General features: G+C 32.2%; 1 protein-coding gene and 1 non-coding gene across 2 annotated transcripts in view; one reads left to right on the forward strand and one right to left on the reverse strand.

Annotated features, from left to right (window-relative positions):
- LOC139707147 (zinc finger protein 781-like) overlaps positions 1-7,955 on the forward strand; it is a 67,029-nt gene extending 59,074 nt beyond the window's left edge. The window contains exons 3-4 of the mRNA XM_071617200.1: positions 1,842-1,968; positions 6,703-7,955. Of these exons, the coding sequence (XP_071473301.1) occupies positions 1,842-1,968; positions 6,703-7,466 (891 nt within the window). The 3' untranslated portion in view covers positions 7,467-7,955. The remainder of the gene's footprint in view (positions 1-1,841; positions 1,969-6,702) is intronic.
- A 1,021-nt stretch (positions 7,956-8,976) lies between these two features.
- Positions 8,977-9,119, reverse strand: LOC114080301 (small nucleolar RNA SNORA48). The gene has a single exon (XR_003580591.1). It is a non-coding gene; the product is annotated as a small nucleolar RNA SNORA48 (small nucleolar RNA).
- Positions 9,120-11,090: the final 1,971 nt, after the last annotated feature.

Raw genomic sequence — 11,090 nt, forward strand, 5'->3', positions numbered from 1 at the left:
TGACTTTATGACATTTGCCAGGAAATGGATGAATCTGGAGATTTTATGTTAAGTAAAAGAAACCATTTCTTTAAGACCAAAAGTTGAAAGTTATTGCTGATATGTGAAATCTAAAGCTCATAAAGTGGGGAAGTGTCGCGACCCCTCGCAGGCAAGGGAAACACAACACTGGATTCTTCTTTCAACAGTTTATTCAGGCCTTGAGTCATGTGTAATCTTCTAGCGCCCGCACCCGACACACCCAAGCACAGCTTAATAAAGCCCCCCGCATCCCAATCCTAAGCCGCCACGTGGATCTCTCTCATAGGATGGTAAGGGATTGTGCACCAACTCTCCATAAAAGGAGTTGTTTATCACAGACCACAGTGGAAGCCGGCGCCATCTTCTAATGGCGGCCACGGTCTATAAGAATGGCTTACCACAGGGAAGGGTAAGAAAAAGAAGATCAGTAGATTGCACAATGGTAAACAAAAAATAAATAAATGAATAAATAAATAAATAAAAGTAACAAGGATAAAAATATAAAAAGATATATCTGTAAGTGAATCCAACCATTGTAACCACCAACAAGAACAGGATTTTAATTAGGATAAGACATATCGCATGCTTTCATAATATCATAAAAATCGATTTTACTGTCAGGTAGAACTAGAAAGAACAAATAAAAAAGAAAACAAATTATTTGTTTTAAGAGCTATACATATATTCTATTATAAATATCGTACAATATAAACATCGATCAAAGTTTGTATGTGTATATATATATATATATATATATATATATATATATATATATATATATTATTTTGTATGTTAATAGATGTTAATATTATAGAAAGGATAATTCAAACAGGATTGTTGTTGCTATTTTTTATATTAATAACACACATAAAAAACATAAAATGTTTGAACTTAAATAAACTGTTAAATATTTCCATTAAGTGGTCTGTCTACCTTGTTGCATTTCAAAATTTCTCTTATACCATTGATGTTGGAGTTACTAGAGATCTCACTACACGTTCAGAATAGCTAGCTCTATTAGAGAAATAACAAATAAGATTCTACACATTAGTAAATCTCTGATTAGTGGTTGTACAATTAAAATTTGAGGGTTCCTGTTCTTAATTAGCATGATTTTCTCATCTGAAAAATATGTATAATTTAGATCAAGACATAAAAATGAAAAAAAATATTTTTGTGATAATGCCTGAGTTTTATATTGTGTTTAATAAATGTGGTGTATGTATACTTTGTTGAACTTCAATCACTTTTTCTGCAGAAGTACACTACCAACATGATAGTCTACTAACTCTCATTTCAACTTTATGTTGAGAGCCACAGCCGAAGGGGCCCCAGCAAACTTCCAGCTGCCAGCAATCCAGCTGCCGGCTGATGATTGGCTCACAGTGGCCCCAGCAACATCTAGCTGATTGGCTCCTCGGCCCCAGCAACATCTAGCTGATTGGCTCCTCTGCGGTGATGCTCATTGGACTGTTTCCCTGCCCTTTCAGACCACGGAGCTGCTCATTGGGGGACTTTTTTGGCTCTGCCCACGTGACCCAGCCAATCGGCCTCAAGAGCAGGAGGATTGTGGGAGGTGGGGAGAAGCTTGTGGGGGAGAGAGAGGCTTGTAAAAAGCCGGTGGTGGCAGTTGAGGCTCTGAGGATTTTTCCTGAGAGGCTGTTTTGTTTGGCGTGTGTGGTTCTAAAAATAAAGTTAGTTTCTTTTGACAAGTGGCTTCTGATTGTGCCCAGCCAGACTGCGGCAACTTTAATTACATTACAGACTGTGCAAATGTTCATGTGGTCAATGTGTTATTTATTTACCTGTTCTTATTTTAGGAACTGTTAACATTTATGGATATAGCCATTGATTTTACTGAAGAGGAGTGGGAATGCCTTCATCCTGCTCAGAAAAATTTATATAGAGATGTAATGCTAGAGAATTATAGAAACTTTGCCTTCCTGGGTAAGTTTAATTTCCCTTTAAAATTATTAACTACTAATTATTATTTAATTTACTTCTGTTGCATAGTATCTTATGGGAACTTCTCTATAAGAATGAGTTTCAGATTTGTGTTTCAAAGAAAAAGGGCGTATGGGTATTTTTAGTATAGATATTCTTCACTTTAGATAAGTAGTACCTTGTATAATTTAGTGATGTAAACTATTGTAGACTACACATAGCAGGGGACACAGTTGAGTCATTCAAATGTCAAGGAGAAAACCAAACTGAAAAATGTTGAAAGAGTAGTTATCCAGCAGAAGAAATTTTCAGAAGCTTAGGTTTATTTATTTTGATTGTAATCATTGAACACATACTGCCCTATATTTATCACATTTTCAAATTCCTTGTTCTCTGTTTTCTTCATTATTGATGTCCCAGTTTATTCAAATTAGCCATCAAAACTTAACTTTTGTTTTGAGGGCCAGCATGATCTGTTTCAAATCTTCTTGTAAGGAAACTTTTAAAGAAGCAAAGAGAAGAGAGACACACACAGTGAAAAGGAAAAAAGAAAAAAATAACTGGCCACCCCTCTTAACAGCTGCACATATAATACTCCAAAATTACATACCTTCTGATACCATGAATACATTCTAACCCAGTTTTTCTTTAAGCCCAAGTGCTAGCTAACCAATATTAGGAACAGTTAATACAAATATAGAGCCCCTTCTCCCTAAGGACATTACCACAGAAACTAGATAGTGCACCTGTAGAGTTGTCTTAATAGCTTCAGGAGAAACTGTTGGGCATTACAATTTTGGGACTCAGGGTGCCAGTTACAATCACTCCAACACTTTCCTATCTATTCCAAGGTCAGAATACATAATACCTCCCCTCTTTTTAAAGGCCTTTTGAATAAATAATATTACTTATCTCCGTAATGCTGGTGGGGGCAAAAAATAGGGCAGACATAGACAACAGCAAGTTCCAACATCAGTAAACATCCACCTATGAATATTTTTGACCCAGATGAAATTGAGTAAACATGAAGTTAACCAATCCAACAAGTCAAAAATCCATCATCTTGTTCAACCTTATTAATGATATCTTTAAGGTAATCTAAGTCTTTTGAAATAAAATTATTATTATAACTTAAATTGAAGGAACACATGTTATTAAACTTTTGATATCCTTTATGATGTAACAATAACAGAAAATCAGTTGCAGCATGATTGTCAAGTATGGCTTGACAATGTTGTTTTTGTTCTTCATTAAGCATATTTACATCCATGGAGGCATGACTAATACTGTTTATGATAGCATAGGCGAGTTTCATAGAAGTTTTATAAGCCCCTAGAGCTAGTCCAGGTAAACCCACCAAGGAGAATGTCAAAGTGTTAAATTATGTCTTAGAGAGAAGCTGCACTGAATCATCACAGTTTTTATCAAGAGGAATAGATCTTTTATGAATAAATTGCACAGGATGGTGACCTATTAAATACTATGTGGACGGTAAGGACACATTATTCTGCTAAGACAACAATGAATACCATGAGACATTTTTGCAGGTATATAACAATTTTATGCAAGTGAGTCAAGATATTGTAATGGGTTCTAGAAGTTCAGGATCTGACAGTACTGATTTTCCCAGAGCTGGTGTACAGAAACAGAGCAAAATTGTTATTAAGACCAAAGCATTTACAGAGTTTTGTATGAGTTTATCAATCAAAGCAGTAACAAAGTTATCTAGAGTACATTCTAACCCCATTTTAGCCTACACCTGTTGTGCTGAGGCTGTTAATGGTTTTATATCCCCCGCCCAGTAACTAGAATTAACTAGAATTCATGTATCTTGGGGTCCTATTTTAATGATTCTCCTCTTTTGAGAAGAATGATTATTCTTTTGTTTGGATGAACTCTTATCTTCCAAGGTTAAATGAAACTTAGAAATCAGCTTGTGAAGTCCCTGATGTACATTTATAATTGCTATTTTTCATGCATGAAGGTAGAGTCCAAACAGGACATGTTGGCATAAGAGTAGCAGTTTATGTTTTTCCCCACATGATCAAAGGCATAGGATCTTGTCATGCTGGTCAGATGGAACCTCATATATTACATAATTTTTTTAGTAATGGCTGTTTGAGAATAAAATGTCTATTCAATGCAGATGAACAATTTTGTGTATTAACTTTATGTTGTATATTGAGCACATTACCTGTAAATAAAACAATATTTAATGCATATAAATATAAGAGAGTTTAGATCTTTGTTTGTTTCTGTTTTAAAAGGAACATATTAGGATACAATTTGCTCACTCAACAAAAGCTCGTCCAAAAGAATTATGAGAAATTTCATGATTTAAAACTATATCTCATTGATTAAAATTGTGCAAAAGGATAAGATGAAAAGGCAGGAGCATTATCCATCTCTAAACAAATAGGGCCTCTAGGAGCAGATCATGTTTGGTTTCTTTCCATGCTCTCTGCTGGAACTAACTTGACATTTTCTTTTAGTATTTTTTTCTTTTGTTTTGTGTTTTCAAATAATGCATTAGTAATCATAAATATTTTGAAGTGAATGAATCATTATAATTTTATTTTGTGATTTTTTAATATTTTTTATATATTTTTTTAATTTTGATTAGTGATTTAATTTCTGGATCATTTTTTTTTATTGTGGTATGCTTGGATTCTTTTCACACTTCCTATATATATAGGAAATGTGAAAATATATATGGAGTCTTTGACTATAATATTAACCCTACACAAAACACAGTATATATACATATATAACACTTCTCTTTATATATCCTATAGATTTTTAATTTTTACAGTATTGTACAAGTTGCTTAGACTTTTCTTAAACTTGGTAGTGCTTGATAAGCCTCTCCCATATTGGTAGAATTTCAGATTTGCACACTAGTAATGCCCCTCTCATTTTTTCTTAAAGAATTATTCACATAAACATTGTGCTCATTGATGTTAATATTTTTCAATTTCACTCCCTAAACTTTTTTTAAATAGTTATTTAGTGTTCTTTGAGTAATTCATAACTGTTAGTCTCCTTATGTTAAATTCTTAATGGTTTTTTTTTTCTTTTTTTGTCACTTGGATTTAGCCATGCGTATCTTTGTTTATATTTGCTGTACTATTTTTTATTTGTTCATTAAAGGAGCCATCAGTAGATTATATAGTCCATTTTTGGGAAAAAAGTATAAAAACTTTTAAATAAATAAAAATAGGCAAGAAGAGTGCTGCATCCTTGTAATATTTGCTAATTGGGAGGCCATGAAAAAGTACTTAATTTGAGAGAAGCCACAGAAATTTAGAAACGATATGGCTCTAACAATTTTAAAAAAGACTTGTGTTGTAGTTTGTGATATAGAATTTTTGGGGTAATCTCAAGCATTACACATGAAACATTAAAAGTTGGATGACCTAAAGATCCAGAATTGCCAGTACTAAATATGTATCCATGAACAATTAAATCAGAAAATTGAAGAGATACCTCTGCTTTTGTGTTTAGTGCAAACATTTTTCTCAGTATTAAAGCTAGGGTCTAAATGTGTGTGCCCATCAATGTCGAATGTGTAAAAATATGTACATATATACTATTATTATTTAGTTATAAAATATTTTGTCTCTTAAAGTGTTATAAGAAATATATGCAGGACTTTGAATTAAGTGAAAGGTGGCAGGCAGATATTAAGTTGTAGGAGCATTTGATTCACATGTGGAACTCAGAAATTAAGTGTGCAAAATTTTTCTCACCAGGTACTGTGTTTTGTGTAGGGTTGATATTATAGTGAAAGTCTCCATATTTTTATTTATTGAGCATAATAGGGTCAAGAGTTTTATTTTACCACATAGTGAGTGTATTATGTTCTTCATAAATACTAGTAGAAGGAATATAATACCTTGTAAGAACAAAATTGATAATTATATGAAATAATCATTGTGTTAATTCATTCTATTTAGTCATTTTACCTTGTATATATAGTATAAAATACCATGATATACTTATAGATAAACAAAGTTGTATTTGTCAGTAAAGGAAATTTGCATATCACATGAATGTAAAAATATAAAAATCAATTTAATATACTTGACTGTCATGTGTTGAATTCATCCAACTATTATGGCCATAGGCTATGCAAGGTTTTTATAGTCTTTTAAAAAATGTTTTTATGATAAATTTTATAGACATATATGTGTATATTTCTTAGTAATTTTTTTGTTCATATTTCTTTTAAAGAGTTCATTGCCTCTTTACATTTGTTGAATATTTATGGTATTATCACTCAAAATCTACTAGTTATTTTCATGTCTCTATGTCATGGTAGACAAAAAACATTTTTTGGACATTCTTTTAAAAAGAAATGTTTGTATATGTTTTACATTTCTCTTGTTCTACTGACAGTGAAGGTAGCTGGTAAATATTTCCTAAATACACAATACTATCTTATGAAGGAAAAAAAGGCTGTTAATGATACTTTTCTACACTTTATTATATTACTCTTCTTTATGATGTACTCCTCTTGGATACTGTAGTCTCTACAAGAATTTTGGTAATATTCTCAATGTAATTTTGTTTGTACATTTTTTATTCAACTAATATATATTTTGGATTTATGGTGACTTTGGACTTACTAATATGCTACACTCCTGATGTACTTATTTTACCTTAATTTCATGTTACGTATGCAAAATATATTTATTCCAGTCTAATAGGTATTGTTTTTATTTTTGTTTATTTCAGCCATGACTCCTAATCATACTCAAGTATATTCACCAGAAAAGGGCCTAAAACATATATTTCATGAAGTGATAATTGCAAAATATAGAAGTTGTGATCTTGAATACTTACCAAAAAAGAAAATAGGGAAAACTCCAAGTGAGAGTGAACACCAGAAATCATATAAAAAATCAGGCCTTGTTCTCCACCAGAGAATTTATACTGGAGAGAAGCCCTACAAATATAAAGAATGTGGCAAAGCTTTTAGTAAAAAAAAGGTCTTATTTACCACAGAGGAAACCACAATGGAGAAAAGCCCTACAAATGTAAAGTATGTGCCAAAGCTTTTGGTCAAAAATCAGACCTTATTTGCCACAGGAGAACTCACACTGGAGAGAAGCCCCATGAATGTACAGAATGTGGCAAAGCTTTCTGTCAGAAATCAGACCTTATTTGCCACAGGAGAACTCACACTGGAGAGAAGCCCTACAAATATAAAGAATGTGGCAAATCTTTTGGTCGAAAATCACACCTTATTTGCCACAGCAGAACCCACACTGGAGAGAAGCCCTACAAATGTAAAGATTGTGGCAAGGCTTTTGTTGAAAAATCAGAACTTATTTACCACAGCAGATATCACACTGGAGAGAAGCCCTACAAATGTAAAGACTGTGGCAAAGCTTTTGGTCGAAAATCAAGCATTATTTGCCACAGGAGAATTCACACTGGAGAGAAGCCCTACAAATGTAAAGACTGTGGCAAAGCTTTTGGTCGAAAATCAGTCCTAATTTACCACAGCAGATCTCACACTGGAGAGAAGCCCTACAAATGTAAAGAGTGTAGCAAAGCTTTTGGTCAAAAATCAGACCTTATTTGCCACAGCAGAACTCACAATGGAGAGAAGCCGTACAAATGTAAAGATTGTGGCAAAACTTTTGGTCAAAAATCACACCTTATTTGCCACAGCAGAACTCACACTGGAGAGAAGCCCTACAAATGTACAGAATGTGGCAAAGCTTTTGGTCAAACATCAACCCTTATTTGCCACAGCAAAACTCACACTGGAGAGAAGCCCTACAAATGTAAAGAATGTGGAAAAGCTTTTGGTAAAAAAAATAGACCTTATTCATCACAACAGAACTCACTGGAGAGAAGTCCTACAAATATAAAGAATGTGGGGCTGGGGTTGTGGTTCTGTTGTAGAGTGCTAGCCTCGCATATGTGAGATCCTGGCTTTGATCCTCAGCACCTCATTAAAATAAATAAGTGAAATAACAGTATTGTGTCCAACTAAAACTAAAAAATAAACATAAAAAAAGAGAGGAAACCTTATTAACAACAGAATTTATACAGAAAAGAACCTCTACAAATTGAAAAAAATGCAGCAAAGCTTTTAATAAAAAATCAATTATTTTCACCATTAGGCTACTTATTCTGGAAAGAAGACATATAAATGTAGAGAATGTAGAAACATTTTAAATTATATATCATATATTACTAGACATCAGAGAAAACATATTGGAGAGAAGCTATAAAAATGAGACCATTGTACCATTACTCTAAGAAAGGGACAACATTTAATCCTCACCACAGTAACCGTAGCATAGAGAATGTTTTGAAATGTGAAAATTGACAATGTGACAACACCTCCAAAATTTATTCACCAATACTCAGAACCTGTGGATACATACTGGTTAGAGAAAATACAAATGGAAAAAAAATATAGCTACATGTTTCTTAAACACTCCTTATTTTTGGAAAATTCATTGTGTTCAGAAACCCTAAAAAGTTAAATAATATATCCAAAATGTATTTAAATTTTAAGTTCATTGAACATCTGAAAACTTATACTAGTAGTGAAAATTGAACAGATTTTGTCCAAAATATATGCCTTATATAACAGTGTAACATTTATAATAAATGTGAGAGTATAGTAAAGTTATTATCTATATATTACACCTTGATGTATATGAGGATCAGTAAAATACAGAACTCATTTAAGTTTAGAAAACAAGTAGTTGTCTTTAGCTTTTGCTTAAATTTATTAAGCATTATCAAGTTATTTTGTAGAAATAACAGTCATAAATATCATACATGCATAGTGAAGAAACTTCATCTTTGAAAGAATATAATTGTTTTTCTAAATCAAAAATTACTATTTTCACTTTTCAATACTGAGAAAAGAATTATATGAAATCTATTTTTGATGTTTAACACTGAAGTGTAATATTTTAAACTTTAATTTTTTGTTGTATTTCAGTTTACGTTTAGGTATTTTTTTTTTTTTTTTTTTTTATCTTATGTGCCCTAGGCATGAAACAGCTCTGGCCACAACACAGGCATCAAGCTAGGATGAACAAAGGACTATCTTCTACTCTGCCCCTGACTGATATAAGAGTAACACCACTAGTGAGGTGTCTCTTTGCCCATTGCCAGGGGGTTCGTTTAGGTATTTTTATACACTGAGCCACATTCTTAAGCCCTCTCTCCAGTTTTTCAAATTTTGAGACTGTATTGCTAAGTTGCTTGAAACCACGCTAAGTTGCTGAGGCTGAATTTAAACTTCTGAAACTACTCAGCTTCCCAATTTGCTTGGATTACAAGCATGGACCATCATGTCAGGTTTACAGTGCATTATTTTGTACTTCTATTTACCTTATGTATAAAATATGTCTTTATAACTGAATATTTGTTTATATGTTAACACTCATGTATTGCATCCTGTTGTTAAATGAAAGACATCATAGTGTTCCACTTGACTAAATGTTCTATGTAACAGTAAAACATACTGTTGCGTAAATAATACTCTAGCATCTGTTAATACTTTTACACATTTTAATCAAATTTAATGTGGAATACAATTTGCATAAGTCAGATCATTATTTTTTTTCTGTTCGTATTTATGGTGAAATTAAGAGTTATAAGAAGAATATAGATATAGGAAAATGAGCCCCAGAATTTCATATGTTGATTTATAAATTTCAAAATTTTAACTTTTTAACATTTTAACATTTACTAGTGATTTTAATAGACTGAATTTCCACAAGCCTACAGGTAGCTCTTACAGGAAAGAAGAGCTTTATCTTTCTTGTGTGCATAATGGCCTTCTAGACTTCATCCTCATTGGAGACATTTCATTTTTCTGTGAATGAGGTCAATGATCAGTGTTTTCATGTACATTAGTAAATTCTGACATCCTTGTTATTCTATAGGTAGTGTTATTTCAGGGCAGGAATTGGAGAAATGGATGTGGAGTCAAGGTTGAGTGAGGCCTTATACTTATGACAAAATAATCAATGAGCTATGTTTTATAGTCTCATTTTCTGAGGACCAAGTAGTAAGAGGTAAACTGATAAGGTTGTATGTAAAGATTAAGTTTCTTATCATAAAATGTTGGCTTTTCAGATACAATTGGGTAAAAGTTTCTTATACACAGAATCCATACAAAAATCATATTGAATATCATTCACAATTTTATTAACATTACATATAATTCATGAAGAATTGAGTTTGGTCTGAGGACATTGTACACTCTCCAATATAGACCTATTTATACTAATTTAATTATAATTGAAACTACACTAAATGAGAAGAAAAATCAATTGCATCAAAACACAACAATATAGAAATAAAAACTTGTAAAGACTTAAGCAAGAGACCAATAGTGGAAGAAGTGTGGTTTCCAAATACTAGGGGAAAAATGGACATATAATCAGTTAAAGGTAATTGAAGAAAGATAAGTTACCCACTTTGAGCTACAACAGCATTTGAAAGAAAAAAGAGTCACAAATTAAGCAAAGATTATTCTTTTCCATTTGTATGCTTTGTAATATTTTCCAAAAGTTTTCTGCATATTTTATTGCAGTCAAATTGGGAAACAATCCAGAAAGTTAAAAAAGACAAGTATTGCTCCTCTGGTATTAAAAGCAAGAAAAGGAATAGAGAGAGATTTATTGAGCTAGAAAAATTTACTAGTTAGAGTTTAAAAAAAAAAAAAAAAAAAAAAAGAACTGAGATTACCAGAGTCTAAGCATAATGTATTTCAGCCATCCCTGGCTACACAGGGCATTTTTGCTTAACAAAGACTTTGTTCACGTATGTATGCTTAAAGAACATTGCTGATTTTAGTCAGTCTTATTCATTAATAACAGTGATGTACCTTTCAACAGTTTCCAACCACAAAAATACACAATTTCAGAAATATAGTTTTTATATTTCAAATATTCAATGTCTAAAGCAATCAATGATACAAAAACAACTGCAGTTTGATGTCTCATCATGACATTTCAATACCTGCTGTAGATTGCCTGTGGCTTCCACTTTTAATTTAAAAAAATAATAATGTTCCCATACAATTTGGATGAAGTAGAGGACAAAAATATCCTGCATTGTTTTCCTGGGCAAGCCATCAT

Source organism: Marmota flaviventris, chromosome 9 (assembly GCF_047511675.1).
Source record: "Marmota flaviventris isolate mMarFla1 chromosome 9, mMarFla1.hap1, whole genome shotgun sequence".
NCBI classification, from domain to species: domain Eukaryota; kingdom Metazoa; phylum Chordata; class Mammalia; order Rodentia; family Sciuridae; genus Marmota; species Marmota flaviventris.